Here is a 22,357-nt window from a genome sequence, read left to right as displayed (position 1 = left end):
AAATCTCAGGAGGATAGCTCAGGGGCAACGTGCTTGCCTTGGAAGCAAGACGATACAGCCCAACACAGGTTCGATCCCTGGGTCCGTGCTTAGAAACCTCTGGGTATTAAGTGCGTTATAAATAACCAATTAAAATTATGAACATGCTCAGAATGCAGGAGAGATCTTTAGAGGAGCAGGAATGGTATGCCTCTCCATGTGGTATCAGAAAGGGGAGTGATTAGGAAGGCGTAGGTTTGATGGGGGAGGGACACATGTTAGAGGGTATGCCCAGACGTGGGTCCCTTGCTTACTGCGCCATAGGGAACTAAGCTGCACCTCACTGATGAGGCCCAACAAAGGCGAAGCATGTCTGGGGGTGCTTGTGTTTCCGTGCAGAGGGAACATGACCTAGCAGTTTGGGCTGGGCTGCTGCCATTGGTGGCAGAACCTGGCTGATTTGCATATGGCTGGACTTCTTTTGCAATGGGACAGACAGGCTAAGAAACTGTGGCATGGAAGGGTGCCAGTTGTTCAGATTTATTCAAAACCTTCCGCCCATCACCTTTTTGGTTGGGGGAACACCAGACTGCACAAGAAGAGGTAAAGGCTTACATGTATGCAAACCTGCCACACACAAATGAACACAAATGTCTCCTTCCTGTGCAATATGAGAGCATTAGTTACCTTCACACACACATGTATCCGCACAGGCTGCTCCTTGCAGACTCCCAGTGCTTCATATGTTGCAAGTGTCTGTATTCTGTCTTCATCAGATGCAGGTGGTGTAAATTCTTCCAGTCTCAAGAACTTTGCTTTGAGCCACTCTGCAAGCAACCTGGATAGAAAGGGAAGATTGGAATACCCTATGAAACAAAATAGCCTCATAGCTTACGCAAAGGACCAGGATTTCAAGGAACATCTCACGAGGAGAATGCAGTCATTCCACGGACAATTAATGGCAATGCTTTGTTAAGAAAGCATTGCCATTACCCTAGCTTCAGGCGAAAAGTCCTCACCTGGATACGCTCCAATGACACTTAGCTTGACCGTCCCATTGCCACCTCCTCTAGAGACACTAGATGACTAACTAGATGAATTGATTTCTGGTTAACTAGCTTGAACTGTAGTTTCACATTTTCCTGTACACGCACCTTTGTTACTAATGTGAACTGTATAAACTGTATTTTTCCTGTAACTAAGTTGTCAAGTATCCTTGTATTGTCTGCGCCCAGCTACCCCTTCGGGTTTGGTTTTGCGCTATACCAAATAAACAAACAAGAATATAATCTTTTCAGTGCATTTAATTTTGCATTGTAGTTTGTAGTCACCCTTCCAAGGCACCTCATGTTATATGCAGAGAATAGAAACCTGGAAAGAATGCATGACCACAGGCTTCACATCTCCCCTTTGTACCACATTACCCCTTCACTGTCCTTGTCCCCCTTTTCCTGCGGAAGTGATAATGCCCAGCCTCGATATCCCTGGGTGCGGGCTCACAGCAGGGTTTTCAATTCTGCCTCAGGAAGGTGCTCCAGAGGCCCTCTCCACTACCCAGAATATGGAGGATTTTCCACTCCTCTATACAATTGCAGGCTTCAGCCATTTTCTAAAGTGATACTGCTGCATGTTTAAAGCTGGACACCTTAATACTTGATTCACAGCAGAAATGCCTGGGTTTTTACAACGCGTGCTTCGTTTAAGAAAACATTTTTCCAAATGGAGAGGACATTTTCAAGTACATGTTTAAGACTTGAATGAGGGATGAATAGTGTTACTCGGACCACAGTCTTCCATATCAGTATAGGGATCAGTATCTGCATATTACACAGGGACATTGGTAGCAGGCACAGTGAGCCCTTCAGCTATATTACTCCCATGGGAAAAAGTGAACTGCAGGGTACAGGCATTTCTACCACAGAGTTACCCTGCAAGGACTGGCACCGACATCAACCTATTTTTATTTAACTAAATTTAATGTTTTTATTTGTGTAAAATTTTGACTGCTGTTTAATTATACACAACACCTTATTAATAGATTTTACTTCTTTTCCTTCAAGGTACAAAAGGCTCTGTTAGACAACTCCTTTGTATAGGTGACACCACTTTCCAATGTTCCTTAGTACCTAGCAATTCTTAGGCTGTGTCAGAAAGTCATGTCTAGCTCCCAAACATTGGTTTTTTTTGGTTCATTAGAGCATACCCTCTATTTAATATCCCAAATGAGAAGGCAATGGAGGGCTGATTTGTCTGGGGGAAAGTGGATCAAGCAGGACCAGTAACGAAATCACTACTGTGAGAAAGAGTGTACGTTTGGTGCCCTTCCTACAGATACTTGTGGAGATTTTAAAGGATATGAAATGGTATACTATCTTATTTATTTGAACTTTTTTCAGCAGAGCTTGACCAAACTGAACATCTTATCTGCAGCTAACATCCATGCAGTAGGGCTCAAAAAACGCATGAAGAAGCCCACATGGCTGACCCAGTGAGTACATTGTGAGGCGTCAGAAATGTGAGGCAGACAACTTTGTAAAGTTTTCTCAACAAAGGACATTTTTATGTGAAAGTTAGGTTGGATGAATGCCTCACTATCCCTACCCTGATGAGAATTTTCCTGCCTAAAAGAAACCCAAGAAAACACTCTTATAAAGGATATCTGTCCCTCAAACTTTTACATACAGAAACTAAACAAGGAAATATATAGAAATTTTAAATAAATAATAATAATAGTATCTGAAATATAACCACAGTCCTGTTTTGTAACGTGGACCGAATTCCCCTTCCCATAGTCTTAACGCAATCTTTGTTTCACAGATCAGGAAAAAAAATGAAACAAGGAAATCCTAATCGACAAGTTTCAACCATAATCCGCCAGTTCCAAAGTCAGTGTGGTATAGATCCACTTTGTTCACAAAAGCTCCAACTTCACTTTGTCAACAGAGAACATGAATTTAGAAGATAGGTTTCTTTCATTCATTGTACAACCCTTCACTGGAGCAATAGCCACAGTAATGATCTTGGTCAGGATGACTTGCCACAATCTATATAGTAGTTGATTGCTTGTCGTCTGGTTTCAATGTGGTACACCATTAACAACTTCAATTGGTTAATTGACAGTTCTCATTCACTTTGGTATACCTTTAGTATCACACTCAACATAGATTGCATTTCAGTTAAGATGATTTGCCACAATCACATTTAGCTACAGCAGAGGTATTCAAACTGTGGGTGTGGCCACATTCCCAGGGAGGGGGCGAGATCCCAGCCTGAAAAGTAAAGTATATAAAACTTATATTAAAGTTTTTATAATAAGTTTATAAAACTTAAATAAGTATATAAGTTCATCCTCTGTATACAGAGCATCTGCCAGTGCCCCTGCACACCTAACGCCCTAAGCCACAACCCAAGACAGCTACACTTCCCCCTGAATCCTCATCTGCCTAGCCCCTTTCTCCCTCTAAGATCTCTGCTGTGCCTTCTCAAGCCCCTGCTCCCACCCTCCCCTCCTTTTTATTCAATTTTTCTTCAAACCACTCTTCTCCCCTCTGTTATGCGTATTACCAAACTCCTTCCTCCCCGTACTCATTACTCTGCCCCTCTTTCCCCTACCCCCTTCCTCTCGTCCATTCCCCTCCTCAATCCCCTTCCCCACTCCTCCCACTCCACACCTACCCCCCCCTCACTGCCCTAATCATATCTAACCCCCCCCTATTGTTCACCCCTCAGCCTCATCAATATTGCTCTCTGGAACGTCAGATCCCTCTGCAACAAGACTGCTGCTGTCCTGAACATGTTCTTTCGTCTCAACCTTCATTTTCTATGTCTAACTGAAACCTGTCACCCTTCACAACTCTACTGTCCCTGCTTCCCTCACCACTTCCTCTTCATCCTTCACTCACATCTCTCGCCCTTCTGCTCGTGGCGGTGGCATTGGCCTTCTCTTCCATCCTAAATATCTTTCCTCTGCCTCCTCACCCCCCCTTCCTATTTTCCCTTCCTTTGAATATCTATACAAATCCTTTTCTTCCCCTCACTCTATCTCCTTTCTAATCATCTATCGGCCTCCTGGCCCCCTTTCCTCCTTTTTCGACGACCTTGATCACCTCCTCTCTCTTATTTCCCCCTCCCCCTCTCCTCTAACTGTACTAAGCAACTTTAACCTGCACCTCCCTATCCCCATCATTCCTCTCCCCCTCTCATCTATCCTTGACTCCCATCTCCTTTCCCCTCTCCCTTCCTCTCCTACCCACTCTTCTGGCTCCACTCTTGACCTTATCTTCAACTCAACCTACCCCTCTTCTACCGTCTCTACACTACCTATCTCTCTGACCATGCTTTACTCTCCTTCTCCCTTACTTCCTGTCTCCTTTACCCTCCCCTACTATCTTTTCTCGACTGGACCTTTGCGACTTTAATCCCTCTCTCTTTATCGACACTTGTTCTTCCTCTCTTCCACCACTCCCTGACTTCTCTTCCCTTCCACCCAGTGAAGCACTATCCACTCTCTCCTCTTCTATCTCCTCCACTCTTGACTTACTCTACCCCCTCTCCTCTTTCCGTCCTACCCGTAAACCCTCTCAACCTTGGCTCTCTCCTCAACTTCTCTCAATGAGTCGTCTCCTTCGGCGTCTTGAGCGACTCTGGCTCAAATTTCCCTCACCATCCAACCAAACCTCATTTCTCCTACCATTCTCTTTATGCCTTGCCTCTGCTAAATGTTCATACTACTCTAACCTTCTCCACACTCCAGCCCCTCACCCTCGCCGTATTTTCCAAACCCTCTAATCTTCTCTCCCCACCTACTCCTGACCCTTCAGCCTCTTCTACCCTTTCTCGTTCTGACTTTGCAAACTACTTCTCCTCCAAGATTCTTTCTCTTCGTCAAAAAATTAACTGCTCTTCCTACTCCCCCCTTTCCTCCCCTCCCTATTCCCCTTCAACATGCATGTCTGACTTCTCGCCTGTCTCCCACTCTGACGTCTCCCTCCTCCTGTCCAAAGCCCATCCTACGTCTGCCCCTTCTGATCCTCTCCCCTCCCTTCTTATCCTCAAGATCTACCCTCTTCTTATTCCTTACTTAACTTCCTTCTTCAACTCCTGCCTTTCCTCAGCCACCTTCCCCTCTGCATTTAAGCATGCCACCATCATCCCTATCCTGAAGAAACCTTCTACTGATCCCCTCCTTACCTCTAATTTCCATCTAATCTCTCTTCTCCCATTCCTCTCTAAACTAATTGAACGCCTTGCCTATTCCCAACTCTCAGCCTTTGTCACTAATCTTTCTCTCCTACCCCCTCTCAATCTGGTTTCAGACCTAAACACTCTCCCGAAACTGCCCTCACTTATATCCTTAACTCCCTTCTTTCCGCTCGATGCTCTAAGCAATCCTCTGTCCTTATCCTCCTTGACCTATTTGCTGCTTTTGATATTGTTGATCACCCCCTACTTCTCAATAATCTTTCTTCCTTTGGTTTCAAAGGCTCTGTTCTTAACTGGCTCTCCTCTTACCTCTCCCGCTCATTCGCTGTCTCCTGGGACGGCCGTTCCTCGCCTACCATGACCTTGGAATATGGTGTACCCCAAGATTCGGTTCTTGGCCCTTTCCTATTCTCTCTCTACACCTCTCTCCTTGCCCCTGTTATCTCTTCATTCGGTATCTCTCACGATTTCTATGCTGATGACACCCAACTCTTCCTCTCTTTCTCTTCCTTCTCCCCTGACCGCCACCTTAAACTCTTCCCGGTTTACTGCCATTAAAAACTGGATGTCATCCCGTTTTCCTTCTCTCAATACTTATAAGACTGAAGTCCTGTTCTTTCCCTGCAATACTCTTCTCCCTCCCTCTCCTCCACCTTTCATTCACTTTCCCCCCTCCAATCTTCCTATCTCTGCCCACGCTCGCAATCTAGGCATTCACTTTGACTCTTCCCTCTCCTTTGCCCACCTTATTTCTCTTACCTCTCGCGCCTGTCGCTACCACTTCTTCAATATTCGCAAAGTCTGCTCCTCTCTTACCTTCCACGCAACAAAACTTTTAATCTCCTCCCTTATCTGTTCTCACCTCTTCTACTGCTCCCCCCTACTCTTTGGACTACCTGCCTCTCATCTTGCTCCCCTCAAATCTATCTACCACTGAGCTATCTGTACCCTCTGTCTCCTTGCCCCGCATGACTCCATTTCCTCTTCGCTCTCCTCTCTTGGCTGGCTTCCTTTTCACTCCCAACTTAAATTTTATTTCCTCTGTCTAGTCTTTAAATCTCTCCATGACCTGGCTCCCTCTCATCTCTCCTCTCTCCTCTCTTTCTATAATCCCTCCCGCTCCCTCCGTTCAGCCAACCACTTCCTTCTCACCGTTTTCCCGTCCCCACGTGCCTCATCCCGTTTCTGCTCCCTTCAGCTCCTAGCCCCCCCTCCACTGGAACTCCTTACCTCTCTCGATCCGCTCCACACCTACCTTTTCCTCCTTTTGCACTTCCCTGAAATCTCTCCTTCTCCATTCCCCGCCTTGAAACCTTCCCCACCTCTCATCCTCTCCCCTTCCCTCGAATCCTCCCTATGATCCTCTCCCCCCTCCCCCTATCCTCCCTCACTTCACCCTTATATCCCTTCTGTCCCCCCCTCTCCCCCCTTCCCCTCCTCTCCCCTCCCATTCCCCCTCACTGATGAATTGCTCTGCTGTTTTTATTGGTTTGATTCATTGTAATTTGCTTCTTCTGTTATAATGTTCTATGTATTCTGTTATAATGTAAATCGCTTTGGATGAAAGCGCTATATAAACATAATAAATACAAATACAAAAGTAAAAAAATAAAACTAAGGGGACAGACAGAGGGGCTGGGGCAGCCCGGGAAGGTGTGGCTGGTCCATAATGGGTGAGGGGGCATCGACTCAGTGGCCCACCTCACCCATTATGGAGGAGCCAGCCTGGTGAAATACTGAGCGCTCCCTCAGTGGCTTTTTCGAGCTGAGGGAGTGCTCCTGGGCTAACTGAACTGTCAAAGGGAAACACTGTTTCCCTTTGACAGTTTAGTTCCCCAGCTGCACATGCTCAATGAGCCATTCAAGGCTTGGGGCGCTTTGCTTCGCCAGCCTTGCAAAGCTCATTGGAAATACTGGCTGGGGAACTGTATGTCTGTATGCGTGAGGGGGAATCACCTGTCCCTCCTCGCACATACAGATGGGCAGGCTGGAGCAGGGCGTTTCAGCACCCACACTCAGGCCCCTGCACGCATGTGCAGGAACCAGGAAGCTTTTGCTTCCAGATTCCTGTTCATGATGCAGGAGCTGGAGCGCTGGTGAGGAAACTTCAGGACTGGGGCAGAAGATAAGTTTATGTTCATTTATTTTTTATTTATTTATGTGTATGGATGTGTATATGCTTGTGTTATGAGTGAGTGTATGATGATGGGTGCTTGTGTGAATGATAGAGTGCTTGCTGTATGAATGTGTGTGTGTTTGTGTTGGTCCATGGAGCTGATTTTGGCGAGTGCTGTTGGGTAGGTTTGTACAACATATGCATTTTAAAAATGCATTTGTTGCACAATCACTCTTGCCCACCTCCCAAAATCGTCTCTCCTTCTGGTGCGCTGTGAAGCCCAGGGGACAGGGACGTTATTTTTTTTATTGGACATCATAGATGTCCAGTAAAAATGACATGCTTTCTCCCTGGCCCCCCCAGCACCTTGCATACACATAATCACTTTGATTGCGTGCGTGTTAGGCGCTATGAGGCACAGGGGACAGGGATGATATCTTTTTACTGAACATCTATCATAGATGTCCAGTAAAAAATACCATGCCTGCCCCTAGGCCCCCCAGTGTCTATTGCAAACTGGATTCCAATGTTTTTTAAAATTATGCTCTAAAATGAAACATTTTAACCCATTATTTTAAAAGAATTTCCAGGGGGAGAGCCCCCCCAAACTCCTCTTGATTGGCTCGGGCTACCTCACTATGCCCGGTTGCAGTGGCATATCTGGGAGAAATAATTATGCCCCTCCACTTAAGGAATTCATCGGCGGCCACTGGCCCTGGGACTGTGCTGGGAGCGAGGTGGGACGAGCCCAGGGAATGTGCTGTGAGCAGGATGAGAGGGGAGCCATGGCATAGTGGGGGGAGCAGGGATGGAGAGAGGCCAAGGACATTTGTGGGAACAGAGTGGGGAGTGCCCAGGGTCTGTGGTGAGGTTGGGTGAGCCCCAGAGACTGGGTTAGGAATGGGATAAGGGAGCCCAGAGACTGTGATGGGAGCAGGTGGGGGAGCCCAAGTAATATACTGGAGTATGGTGCGGTGACAGCATGCGATAGTTCATAGCCATTTGGCATTTTGGGGGGGGGGGGACTGGCCGGACCAGATTTTGCTCAGGGGATGCGGCGGGGCAGGACAAAGAAGTTTGAAGACCACTGAGCTACACATTCTACATAGATGGCATTTGTCAACACACCCTTGTAAGCACTTCTACCTTCCACCTGGTAAACTCCACACCAGGCCCACTTCAGTCTCTGGGATTTTAAGAGGTCTTTTATTTAGTTTAAGGTCTAGGGTTCGTGAGGGATTTTACCCCTGGTTACCTGTGGATTCTATGACACAGCAGGCTGCTTTTAACAACAAGCCATTGCATACCTTGGCATTACACCATCACCCAGTCTAGAGGAAGACCAATACTGCATCTCATCCCATGGAATCCTCTCACTTCCCGACACTTTTCACCTGCCAGGTGATCCTCCTGCAGAACACCACCCCCAAGATCAGAATCAGGAAACATCTGCCTTTCCCTGGTCACCTGGGAGGAGACTTTAAACAGTTTTAGTGAGGGATCCATAGGATTCATAACGTCTAGAGCTACATGGCACTGTAATGGAAAAGAAGACATTAGCCCCACCATTATGAGAGCTTCAAGCATTAAGATGCAAAATCCCTACCTCACAGAAGAAAGATTCTCCAGCAAGCACCAAAGTCTTTGGAGGTCCATGCTCTGAGCGGATTATTACACTGGTGGGAGATAAGCTGCACTGTGTTGTGAGTGCACACACTGTATTGTTGTAGTTGAGGCAGGTCTGTTTGGTAGGAGAACTTGTTCACCCACTGCTGACCGGAGAATGACCTAGGGCATATTCAGGGATTAGCAGAAATGACTGTTCGGAGATTTATATTTGTTATGCTTCATCCCTCTTCTAGTGAGACCCCCAGCACGTTTTGCTGGACGTCTGGACCTTTTTCCGAAATCCTGAACGAGTGGAGCCTTTTCCACTCATTCCTTCTTATGGGCTCTGTCTTTTGGAACTCTGTTCTCTGCGTTTTACCTGCCCTATGTAGTCTACTTTCCTCCGTACCTCTAAGGCATCTGCATTTTACTAATGCAGCACACAACTCCTTATGGGCAGTGTTGCTGGGGACCCAAAGGGTCCTCCTTAGAGATTATTTTCTTTATCCTAGAGTAACTACAGTTCTTAAGGATAATATCTTGCCTAAAACTTTATATTCTGAGAGATTGGCACACACCACCTTATGTGGAGTGCCAAAGGGATACTTTTTTTTTTTTAAATTTATTTTTATTTTCAATAAAACCAAACAAAATAACACACATTACAACTGTTTAGGACGTACATAATCAGCATCAAACCATCACATTATACAGTATAATTCTCCGTCCTCCCCCCTCGCACCCCACAAACTCATGTCATCTATGGGAGCATTATCAGGTATCGCAGTGCTTGTGCACCCATCAGAGTCCTCTGATTCGCTATTGTCTTGGTGAGGGTTTGCCATAGAGGTCACCAATTGCCGCCAGGCCAACAAGGGCCCTACTTCCTCCTCTCCCCCCCTAGTAACCGCTTCAAACCAAACTACGGATTCCGCCTCCGCCCATCTGAGGAGGTCCGTCCACCATAGCTCCACCTTGGGTCTGTGGGCCGCCTTCCAACCCATTGCGATCCTGCGCTTGGCCAGGATGTAGGCTAAATCCTTCATTTTGCTTATGTGCTTTAAATCCCGTGACCTGGGAAAAATCCCGAGCATGCATGGCCAAGCTGATCCCACGTCCAGCTCCACTCCCCCACCAGCCAATTTAGTTTTAATCTCGTCCCAAAATCTGTGCACCTCCGGGCAAGTCCAGAACATGTGTAGCAGCCCCGCTTCCACCTCCCCACACCTGGGGCATTTCTGCGTAACCGAGCCTCCAAACCTTGCAATTTTCCAGGGAGTCAAATAAGCCCTGTGAGTGACATACAATTGGAGTTGTTGGAGTCTTGCATTCCGGGATACCTTTTTATGGTACCTTTGGGCTCTCTCCCATTGCCCATCTGTCATGGGTCCTCCTACTTCCTCCTCCCAGTCCTGCCTCAATTGAGGCAGCTCCTTCCCTACCTTTGCTCTTAGAAGCTCGTATATTCTAGATATCTCGTGCCCGCCCTCCGATACATCATACATCATTTCCAGGGAGGCATCAGGGTCATCCGCTAGCACTGTCTCCGGCCATCTCTCTCTTACCCGTTTCATGAGCCTAGCGTAGGTTATATACTGGCCTCTATGCACCCCTGTCTCTTCTTGCAACCTCTGAAATTCCAATACCTCCCCTTCCTGCCATATGTCCCCAAGGGTGGCCAGGCCCACCGGTTCCCAATATCTACGGACTGCTTCGAACAGTTGTGAGTCGTTCCCGCATAGTGCCACTAGCGGGGCCTGCTGAGAGAACGGCTCTATGTCACCCATCATTCTCCACATTCTGCCCCAAACCTCCCAGCCGAGCATCAACAGCCGCCCTCTTCCCACCAGTTTTTTTCTTTTGTAACCACACCACTTCATTTAAAATGTATGGGGCCGAGTCTTCAGTCGACAGCCACCTGGCCACATACAGCAGCTGCCCCGCCAGATAATAAAGCTCAAAATTTGGCAGGCCTTTGCCCCCCATGTCACATGTTACCCCATATGAAGCCCCTGCACACGCTATGAAGTTTCACAAATAGGCTCCTGGGAATCAAAAACGGGACATTCACAAAGAAGTGCAGGAGTCTGGGCAGGACCACCATCTTAAGCAAGGCCGCTCTCCCCATCATGGTCAGGGGCAATCTGGACCAGATCACCATGCTGTTCTCGACCCCCTCTATTGCTTTCTCTGTATTATGTTGGTGCTCCGCCTCGTGGTAAATATTTACTCCCAAATACCTAAATGTCTCAGTCTGCCATAGTATCGGCAGGCTAGGCAGCCTCTGTAACTGGACCTTCTTGTATCTACCCAAGGGGAACAGACTAGACTTCCTAGGGTTCACCGATATGCCCGAGAGGGTGGCATATCGGCCCATCACCTCTAGCACATACTGCAAGTTCTCTTCCGGATAGCGCAGATAAAGGAGCATGTCATCTGCGTACAGCGATACCAGGTGTCTACCACTTACTGTACTAATCCCCACCTCCCCGTATTGTTGCCTCAGACATATTGCCAGCGGCTCTAATGCCAGAATGTATAGCATGGGCGACCAGGGGCATGCCTGTCTGGTCCCCCTGCAGAGTTGCCAAGTATCTGAGATTATGGATCCTGTTTTAACTCTCGCCACCGGGGTGCTGTATACCAGCTGAACCCACCTGATATACCCAGGTCCCATTCCGTATCCCCTCAGGGCTGCTTTCAACCACGGCCATCGCACCGAGTCAAAGGCTTTGACCGCGTCTAGCGACACGATGGCCAGCTCACCCGTATCTTCCGCAGTGTGGTCAATGATGTGGTGTAGCCTCCTATGGTTATCTGTGATGTTCCTGCCGGGGACATATCCCGTCTGGTCTGGGTGTATCAGCTTACCGATCACCCTCTTCAGCCTATTGGCCAGCACTGCCGTAAGTATTTTGCTGTCCTAATTCAGCATGGACAAGGGTCTGTAAAACCAACACTCCGCGGCCGGCTTGCCTGGTTTTAGGAGTGGGATGATCATTGCCTCGCGAAGGGACAATGGCAGTTCCCCCTGCTCATAGGCCTCGTTGAACATAGCAAGCAGTGGCTGAAGCAGCTCCTGTTTGTATGTCTTGTAAAACTCGCTAGGCAACCCGTCCGTCCCGGGTGCCTTACATGTGGGCAAATGTTGGATCGCCACCTCCAGCTCTTCCGAGGTGATGGGGGCGTCCAATTCCGCGCGTTCTAGGTCGTCCAGGGTGGGCAGCTCTATGTCTTCTAATGTGTCCAGTATGTCTTGGCTCCTATCCTCCCCTGCGTCCTTATATAAGTGTCTGTAAAACTTGAGGAACTCCTCGTTCACCCCCTCCTGGGTATTACAGATGCGACCTTCCTCATCCCTTATCTCACTGATCACTGTGCAGGGGGTCTCACTCTTATACAGCCAGGCCAGCAATCTGCCCGCTTATCGCCCCCTGCATGTAGCCTCGCCGTGTATTTCTTGTAATTTAGTCTACATAGCCTATCCCAGAGTCCACTGCAGGTTAACTGTAGGTCTTTTATCTTATCGCTATTCTTCCGGGCGGTAGCCTCTTATTGCGTGAGGCCCTCCAGCTCCCTTTCCGTTTCCTGAAGTTCCCTTTCAATGCCCCCCTGGAGCCCTTTAGATTTCGAAATGGCTACTCCACGCATCACCACCTTGAACGCCTCCCGTACTGTTCCAACCGAGCGCACACTGCCCATGTTTATATCAAAATATTCCTCGATGGCCTCCCTCAGATCCTCCCGGAACCCCTCATCTTGTAATGCCTCTGTCCTAAGTCTCCATTTCGGGATCCGCGGTCTGGGGGGTTGGTGTCGCCACTCTACCACCAACGGCGAGTGGTCAGATAGTACCCGGGCCTTGTATTCCGCTCCCACCATTTCTCCCGCTACCTCAGCCGCTACGAACACATAATCTAGCCTCGTGTGCAGGTCATGTGGTGCTGCATAGTGCGAGTATTGCCTATCCATTGGATGCAACCTTCTCCACACGTCTTCTAAGCCTAGATCTTTTAACAATGTCCCCAGTGCTTTGGCCACCGGCGCCGGCTTCCCCGCTTTGTCGACTGACCTATCCATTTTGGGATTCAGGGTGCAATTAAAGTCCCCTCCCCACACCCCCAAACAGGGGGCTAATTTTGCTGTAAAGGGATCTAAAATAAGCTGCTGTATCATGGTTGGGGGCGTACAGATTTATGATATGCACTTCCCTGTTCTCCAGGAGTCCTGCCACCGCCACCATTCTGCCCTCTGGGTCTACAGCTGAGCTAAGCACCTGGAGCGGCACGTGTGGCGCCACCCAAGTGATAACCCCTCTAGCGTACGCAGAATACGTAGCCCCCACAACATGTCTCCTCCATTTTCGCCTGACAACCTCCAACTTCTCACTTGTGAGATGAGTCTCCTGCAGCAGGGCCACATCAATGTGCATCCTTTTTAGATACAGCATCACTTTGTTACGTTTCAGATAGCTATTAAGGCCCTGTACATTCCAGGTCACAATTCTGAGGTTACCCGATGCCATCTACTCGGTTTGTTCCCAACCCACCTCTCCCTTCAATGCTTCCCTTGATGGTTTGTTTTCCGGCTCTCCCTCTTCCCCCCCCCCTCAACAGTTTCCCCCCTCCCTGTTCCGCAACTCCCATCGACTGCACACAACCCAGCCCCTCCCCCCACCGCGCCCTACCCCAACAAATGCCCAGCTCCATCCCTGGATCTCAGGCCCACCCGCGTCTGGTCCTGTCCCGTCACCGAGGACTAGGACCCCGCGGGGCGTCACCGTTCTAACAGTGACCTAACTAAGTATATTACTATTGGGTACAAGGGATGCCTCCCAGGAGCTCCCAGTCTATTTTAGGATTGGTGCCTCCAGCGGGTCCAGCCAGTTGATACTACAACACACTCCCCACAAGCTTAATACAACTCTATAATCAAGTCCCAATGTCTTGGCCATGTCACCGCAGGTGCCACAGCCGTCCGCTACTTATCTCCTGCAGCTCCCATCTGGACATCCGGTTCTTGAGGTCGGCCCTGCATGTCCAGCCAGTCCATTGCCTCGGTCGGCGTCTCGAAAAAAAGGGATCTGTTCTTATAAAACATTTTCAACTTGGCTGGGTAGAGCAACATGTAGCGGTGGCCTGCGTCCTTCAGCCTCCGTTTCACCGATCCGAAGTTCATCCTACTACGCTGTACAAGCAGCGTATAGTCCGGGTAGGCCGTGATTTTTGCAGAACCCTTTTCAATCGTTCCTCCCCTCCGGAAAAATTCGAGGAACTTCTCCCGATCCCGATAGTTCAGGAACTTTGCGATCAGCGGCCGCGGGGGGCTCCAGGGGGCGGTCTCCTTGTCAAGGCCCTGTGCGCCCTTTCAACCGCGAACCCCTGGGTCAGCACCCCGCCTGTTATCTCCTGTAAAAGCATGTATTCCACGTATTCTGTGGGGTTTGATCCTTCCATACCTTCCGGCAGGCCCACTATACGGATGTTATTGCGTCTGGCGCGCCCTTCTGCTTGCTCAGCTCTGTCCTCCAGATTGCCCACCCGTTGCACAAGGGCATGGAGCTCCTTTCCATGTGCGGCGCACGCCTCCGTGTTCGGGGCCATCTCCTTCTCCAAGGCCCTAGTGTGCTACGCAATCGTTCGCACGTCCTGTCTCAGCAGGTTCACCTCCTCCTGGACCGCTCCGATCTTGAGGTCCAGGCCCTCCTGCAGCTCTTTCATTGCCTGGCCCAACTTAGTCTCCCAGGCCACCTTTAAGTCTGCGATCGCTGCCAGCACCTCCTGGATCGTGCCCGGTGTTTCCACCGCTGCCGTGGGGGTCTCCTTGTTCTTGCCCCCCTCCGCTTCTGGGGGCGACCTGGCATAGGTCTCCATCGTGGACTGTCGGATCCTGGGTCTAACCACTTTAGAGGACATCCTGCTATGTTAGCTGGGCGAGGGCCTGCCGTGCCTCCCTCCGCACAAAGGTCCGCGTGGTCACGGACCACTCTCAGCAGGCCAAGCATGTACTTGTATGTACTGGTCTCTTCTCTCGCGCCCAAAGTGGGCCGTCTCCTCCCATGTGCTCTTACCCTCTTGGTGTCGTGGCCCGGTCTCTGTCGTGTTCCTTCCGTGGCCAGTGCTCGAGTGCGCACACCTATTCGCCCTTTGTTCTCCCTCTTCCGCGATCACAAAGCCATCCGGCCCACAATGCCCAGGCCCAGAGGGGCCGCTCTAAGTGCAGGGGGTCAGCAATTGTCTCGCATCGGCCTCAATGACTGGCCTGCGCCGATGTTTCATCTGACTCTATGGGATTTCTCCCATCTTCCCGTGTATACAGAGTTGATCCGCTGCGCTGTGGAAAACTGCAGCCACCACCGCCCGCTCGTTCGCGTCGGCCCCAGGATCCGCGGCCACCTAATTGGTGCGCTGCCACAATGAATCCTCCTGGGATCCGCCGGCGTTCGATCCGATTACGCCGCGGGCCCAGCGTCGGTTACCAATGTGCTCGATGAGTCTTGGCAATGTACAGTCCGTAGGTTGTACCAGCTCCGGGTACGTGTGCCCACAGATGTGCGCCGCCTCAGTGAAGCAACAGCGCATTCCGGTCAAGTGCCACGGCCTGCTTCTGATTGCTGGTCTTAGAGTTCGATGCAGGGGCTTTACAGGACCTACATCTCGTGACCCCTGTTGTTCTCTTTGTCTCTGCCGCCATCTTGTTCCACTCGCCGATCCGGGGCCCGCGGCCCGTAGACGAGTATAACTCAGTGTCCGCACCCTCCACTCGCATCAATGTTTCAGCGAGTGTAGCCATCATCTTCACACGCATGGGCATTATTTTTCAGTGCCGGCTGGTTCCCGTGCACGCACTTCTCCTCCAGAATCATTGTAGGATCAGCAGAGCTCCCCGAGAGCACGTCCCTTTACATGGCCGTCCAAGCCACGCCCTGTGCCAAGGGGATACTTAGTATCCCCCTTCTCTCTGTGCCTGTGACTGTTCAGTCACATAGACAACCTTCTAGTTATGGCTGGTGGCAGTGGACATGTTGTACCAACTATAATGTGACTTTTCTACCGCAGGCTATGTTCATAGCCCCGGCAGTGCACAATAGGCCCCGGTAGTACCAACTTGGGGGCTTCCTTCTTTTTTTGCCATTTCTAGCATGGTAGTTCTTGGTTAGCCCTTCTTCTACCCGTCAGATAGGGATGTGTGTGTGTTTTGCCTTTGGTGGGAACCCTTGGGTGTCCCTGCCTAGTCCCTAGAGTGTCTGGGCAGACAGGAAGTGGGGGAGGCGGTTTCTACCCCCCTGTCCTTTGTCTGCCAGAGTGCCTGAATAGAACCAGCGCCCACTGGGGGTCTGGCTGTCCTGATTGGACAGCCATACGCCCCTTTCTGTAAATTGCTGAGAAAGATTGAAAGGAATGTGTGCTGGAACTGTGTATAAAATGAGGTTCCTGAAGTGAAAAGCAAGTCGACCACTGGAAACTGAAGTAACGGAAGACGAAGACGACCAGAGATGCCTGCAAACCCTTTGCAATGCTATGGAGAGATCACTGCTGTCCTTACCCCGTTTTCTATGCGACAGAGGAACTCCGAAGAGGACGACTCCTTCCCTTTGACTGGTGGGAGCAACCAGTCCTAAGATAAACTTTAATTTGAGCCATCTCCCAAGGTCCTGTGACTTTCCACAGCTGTGGAACCCCAAAACCAGCGACCCATTTTAAGTGCATCGTCGTGGAAAGGCCCAATTCGTCCAAGTCGTGCTGAGACCTCAAGGACACTCCAGAGACACAATCCAACTCATACAAGTTCCCCTCAACTGAGTGCAGGACTGCAGGAACCGAAGAAGATTGACCGGGCGAATCGCGACCTTTATTGGTGCTGCAAAAAAAGCCAACACTGCAGAGTGACCAGAGAAGTTGATGAAAGCCGTACCAGATGTCCTCCCTTGAGACTGCTGCGGAGAGATCTTGTCAATTGTCCTGCCTTTTGTCATCAAACCAAAGAATCCAGAGGTCGGGTCCAGAGCTGCAACATCGAGGCGCATCCAGCCACAAATATTTTCTTCTAACCAAAGATACTGTGGGGAAAAGGTATTGCTTACCTTATTCCAGAAAGTCACTGCAGAGCGTCAGAGTGCATGTAGAGGTGTCAAGGGCAACCCCCTCTTAACTCAAACCCAAGCTGATGCTTTTGTCCCTTTAGCGAGTCCTTTTGACAGGGTCTCCAACGTTGGCTGTATCTGCTTGCATCTGTAATCCTAGTGACTAGAAAGTATCAAACTGAACCTTTGACTTCTGCTGCTTTTTCAAGACTTTAAGCCTCTCCGAACTGCCTTTTAGCTAGAGTTGCATTTTACACTTTGAAAGCCTTGATGTGCAAAGAAACTGCCTCTAGAACCTTAAACTGTCATAAACCGCCACCTGCGCCCATTCTGGACTTCGTGGTCCCTCACCCATAGAGGACTGAATTCCGTAATCCTTCCAACATGGCCGTTTGGTGCGGAATGCAGCTTGCCAGTCTTTACACGCTACATTCAGCATTCTACAAAGCAGACACACCCGCGGCTCTGCGCGTCTCAACGCTACCGCTCGGAGCAGTCTGATGTGTGTTGCCGAAGTTCACCCGGAACTTCCTTCCTAGTCCTGTTTCCCCGATTCCTTGGATCTACTTCCTCCCCTTCCTTTCCTCAAACTTACCATGCAAATCTTCCGGGATCCTCACCTGCGCTCGAGTCACGGCGTTCCGTGCCTTCGAGCTCGGACTTAGTCTCCTTCCTGGTTCCTGGTACTGGACATCCGACCCCCTCCTGGAGTAGAACCGCTATCCCACGCTGGAACCAGACTACCAGCACACACGCCTCTACAAGTCCCAGACCGTGCAAAAGAAATCATCAAAGAAGGTCGCATCGCAAGCAAGGAGAGAAAGGTGAGAAGGGGAGAGACTTGTGACATAAGCTCTGCTAGTATTACACTAAACATCTGCTTTCCTTCCTAAAAATCTCTATCTTGTATGGTTCTACTAACTGATTTCAATTACCTTATTACTTTGTGGGTGCACGCTATTATGGCAGACCTGTCAAACTCTAACAATTGTAACCGTTCAGCAACTTCCAACTAAGCAGTGGTCCTTTTGAAAGTATCTAAAAGCATGCCCTTGTGTTTTGGTTTATTGTGCTAAGTATTTTAAAGTGAATCTTGTGTCTATATAATAAATCTATATTTTAATACACATTTGTGTGCATTTCTTTGATGTGTATTACTAAATGGGTTCAGTGTACTTACCTACAGCTCACATCATCTTCTTATGATAAGCCTCACTGCGCTGCCACTCTAACAAGGTTCCTGAGTAGTACAGACTGATACTAAGAGTTGGGGGATCTACAAACCACTGGGATAGATTACTAAAGTCTTACCTCCAAGTGGGACTTGACGAAAAGTCCCCCCAACACTGACAAGCAACAGATATTCCTGCAAGGTTTCCCCAGCTCATCTAGTGGTAGAAACGCCTGACCAGTCGACAGCAACTCTGAGAAGTGCAACAAGGCACACATGTGGGGAAGTTTCCCAGTTGAAGTCCTTGACAGTGCAGCGTTAGCTGTCTTGTCAGCATTCATCATTATGTGAGTACACTGTCTGCAATGACAAACACTGCAAGACCAGAGATGACACAACTTGCTAAGGCACAAGAGGGATGCTGACAAATAGTGCCAGGGGGGAGATGAGAAAACCATACTAGAGATTGGAAGAGGGAGGAAGGCTAGCATTGCATGAAGAGAAAGGGGACCCTGCCAAAGCGAAATAGACACAGCAGCAGATTCCCTTCCTAGTGGCAGAATGTACATTATCAAGCTAGTGCCTCCCATGAGCTGCCATCCAACAACGCCTGATGGGACCCGCAGCTGGAGGTCTCACACCCAAACCATAACAGTGGCAGCGAGTGAGAACAAGTGAAGCAGAATGAAAGAGACATTTGGTGGATGCCTCCAAGGAAGGAAAGTGACTGCATGTTACTAAGGCGATAACAAATGAAAAGAAGACTGCATAGCATTCCCCCAGAGGAGGAGTCATGGGAAAAACAGTGGCGAGGTAAGATAACCAGACTTTATGAAGAAAAAACAAAGGACAATTACATAAAGTAAAAATAAGACACACAGATGAAGACATCAAAGGTTGATCGCCAAAATAAAATATGGCAGAGAGTCTGTTACATCATTTAATGTGGGGCAAATCACACACCAAAGTGAAGTGGACTGAGTACTAGTCAAATATTAGCTTGACAACTTGAAGACAACATTGGTAAGACTTTAGAAGGGTTTTAGCCATTGAGATAGACAAATGTGCCTTTAGAGGTAGGAAGGTCTCTTTACCCAAAGGAAGAGAAAACATTCAGCAAATATGACTGCAGAGAGAAAGCTATTGACTGGAGGGGACTGATGGCTGGTTCCCAGATTGAAGGAATGATAGATTGTATTGCAGTTTGTGTCCATTAGTCAAACTTTCCTACAAAAAATGGGAATAATGGAATTGTAAAAGAATAGATTTAAAACATTTCCAATATGTCTATTGTTTCTAAATGAAGAAATAATAGAGAGATGAAGTTTATATGCGACTGGAGAAGGATTGCAGTGTTCATTTTTAAAAGGACTCATTTAGATGTACAGTTTGGTGATTACATGATATATATGTTATGGAGGACAGTTTTGTTGGAAACTCATCGTGAACAACTCTTCACTGTTTTCACTTTTCTCTGCAGTTGTACGATGTTAAGGAACGTATGACGCCAATACAATGTGGTAGCGTCTCCCGCGGGACTTTTCGTTTTTGTTTTTTGGGGGGGGGGTGGGTTACCCCCCCCCCCCCCCCCCCCCAAGACCCAGCTTTATTTTTTTTTTTAATTATTCCCTTTCACCCACAAATATTTATTTAATTTTTAACCCCCCCCCCCCCAAAAAAACGAACACATTTTTTTCGATAAAAGAAATCGGCGATGAAAAGTCCTGCGACGAAAAATCCTGTGCAAAAGAACGGTATACCGCGTCCACACAGTATTATCTAATTTGTGGGTCGCTCACTGTCAAATCTCAATAGTGGTTGAACATGGTTTTGGCTAATAGTATGTTCGGAAACTCAAATACTTTTGAAGAAGAATATTGTAACTGTATGCATGATAAGCATTTTCAACTGCAGTAATGTTGGTAATATATTGCCCATAAATAATGGATGTATAGTTGAATAACATTTTGGAAGAGGCTAAATACTGCTAAGTGGCTTTGTAAATCAGGTCTAAGATTTGCTGGAACTTGTACTAGAAGGAGTGCATTTCGATATTGGGGTGTCCAGTCCTATCCTATTTTTTTTAACGTTTCACTGCCAGAGTGCACCCAAGAGATTTGAGGGCTGGTGTTAAAAATGTGAAGGCACTTTAAAGAAAATAGTTGCCAATCCATTCTCGCACCAGTACAAAATGGTCTAAAGTCCCCAAGACATGTCAAACAACATTCTGTGTGCGGGTGCCTGTGTGTTTGGCAGTTTATATGGTCAGAATAATTGACTGGCCATCAACAACTGTGTGTTCTGCCTGGAGTGAGATTACAAGGCTTTTAAAGGCCAGCCCCTAAGCAAATTGGAGAGGTACATCCTGTACATTCCTCAAAGGAGCTCCGGATCCTTACCCGAATACTGAAGTAAAGATGGACTGCTATTGAGGAACCCAGTTTGGCAATAAAGGTTGGATGGTAGCTCCTTTGTGGTGTGTCCCTGATTCTTCATACTAATGGAATTCCATCCATGGCTCTTCCGTTGCCACTAGCCATCCTCCAAGCTGGTTGAATTATCAGTTCCTACTAGATTCTTCCTCACCTGCAATGCTGCACACCTGCTAACACCCTGCTGGACCAGGTGCCTAGGGGTCGGGTGGTCTTCCTGGCATGGAAATTCAAGTTACTTGCTATTCTGCCTCAGCTTCGTTGTTTGGCATCTTGGATCACCTCTAGTTGGGGCCTGCATTGTGGGACCATTTCCTTGCTGGCTGCGTACACCCTCCTGCTCCCCGGTCTGACCTATGATCTTTGCTGGATTCTGCAGTGTTTATTTAACAGTTATTGTTGATGCAGAGTTCTTCACCTCCTGGGTCATCTTCGCCAAGTGTCTTTTTTTGTTGGGCCTTCCTTGACTGGGATTTTTCTAGGTCATGGGTTCGGCAGATACTTACCCATAGTGCCCAATCGCTGCTCGCAAGATCAAAACCTGCCACTTAACCCCCTAGCCCACATAAGCACCCACTATTCCTGGGTCAATTGCAAAACAGCCAGTGCCAAGAGTACCTGCCCCGGGGTTCTGCTCCCAAAGTTGGTTCCATTCTCAGGGTATACATTATACATGGCCCTGGAAGAGATGGGTTTGAAGCTCACCCAATCTACTGCTAGTGTCTATTGTCCGGAGCAGGCCGCCTGCTTCCTCTGCAACCAGCTCTTCATGATATGATATGATATAGCATTTATAACGCGTCTATACACAAGTGTTTCAAGGCGCAATAAGGCAAGGGAGGGGAAACCGAGGGAGGACAAAAAAACAACGATCTTAATAGGCCTAGTGACATTCAGATCACGCAAGGGAACGGGGAGGGGAGATGTGCCGGGGGACTAGAGGGGGGTGGGTCGTGTCAGAGAAGTGCAGGACAAGGAAAACAGAAAAAACATGTAGTGCAGCCAATGGGTGGCAAGTGCGGGTGCTCAGAAGTGCAGACGAGTGTCTAAGTGCAGGAGAGGGGACTGTAGGGTTACAGATACAGACCACAATTGCAGGGGGGGGCCAAGAGGCAGTGCGGGTTTGCAGCAGGACAGGCAGGGACCCGGGCCCGAATTCAGAGGGTAGCTAGGTGCCCAGTGTGTGGATCAGACAGGAGATCAGCAGGGGAGAGGAAGGGAGAAGGCAGAAGCAAAGAGGAAGGTCTTGAGGTGCTTACGGAACTGGAGATGGTTCTGCTCAAGTTTCAGGGAGGTTCTTCTAGAGGGAGGCACCAGCCAAAGAAAGATCTGTCCCCAGCTCGGTGCTTGGAGAAGCGACTGACCCTCAGGGAGTTGGAGAACCCGAGTAGAAAGATATCTTGGTAGAGAGAGTTGGAGGCATTGTGGTCCCCGGCCCCAGAAAGCCTTGTGGATGATGCAGAAGGTCTTGAACTTGATCCTTGCCGCCACTGGGAGCCAATGAAGAGATATCAGTGCTGGAGAGATACGATCCCTGGGCTTGAGGCCAAGGACAAGTTTCACAGTCCTGTTCTGGATGAGTTGTAGAGGACCGAGAGTAGAAGCAGGTAGATTTAGAAAGAGGCTGCTGCAGTAGTCCCGCCTAGAGAGGACCTAGCGTTCTGGAGACAGTGAGCATCTGGGGGAAAGTGAGAAAAAGGAAGAATACCTCTCAGGAGGTTCGAGACGACAGATCTGTGAGGAGAGAAGGAGCGTGTGTAGTCGAA

At 48.8% G+C, this 22,357-nt stretch overlaps 1 protein-coding gene across 1 annotated transcript in view; it reads right to left on the bottom strand.

The window, feature by feature from the left end:
* Positions 1-22,357, bottom strand: part of MCM3AP (minichromosome maintenance complex component 3 associated protein) — a 1,669,219-nt gene that overhangs the window by 413,244 nt on the left and 1,233,618 nt on the right. The window contains exon 21 of the mRNA XM_069616041.1: positions 667-817. Coding sequence (XP_069472142.1) covers positions 667-817 — 151 coding nt within the window. The remainder of the gene's footprint in view (positions 1-666; positions 818-22,357) is intronic.

This window comes from Ambystoma mexicanum, chromosome 9 (genome assembly GCF_040938575.1).
Source record: "Ambystoma mexicanum isolate Mex_15411 chromosome 9, UKY_AmexF1_1, whole genome shotgun sequence".
Classification (NCBI taxonomy): domain Eukaryota; kingdom Metazoa; phylum Chordata; class Amphibia; order Caudata; family Ambystomatidae; genus Ambystoma; species Ambystoma mexicanum.
This window is presented reverse-complemented; position numbering and strand designations above follow the sequence as displayed.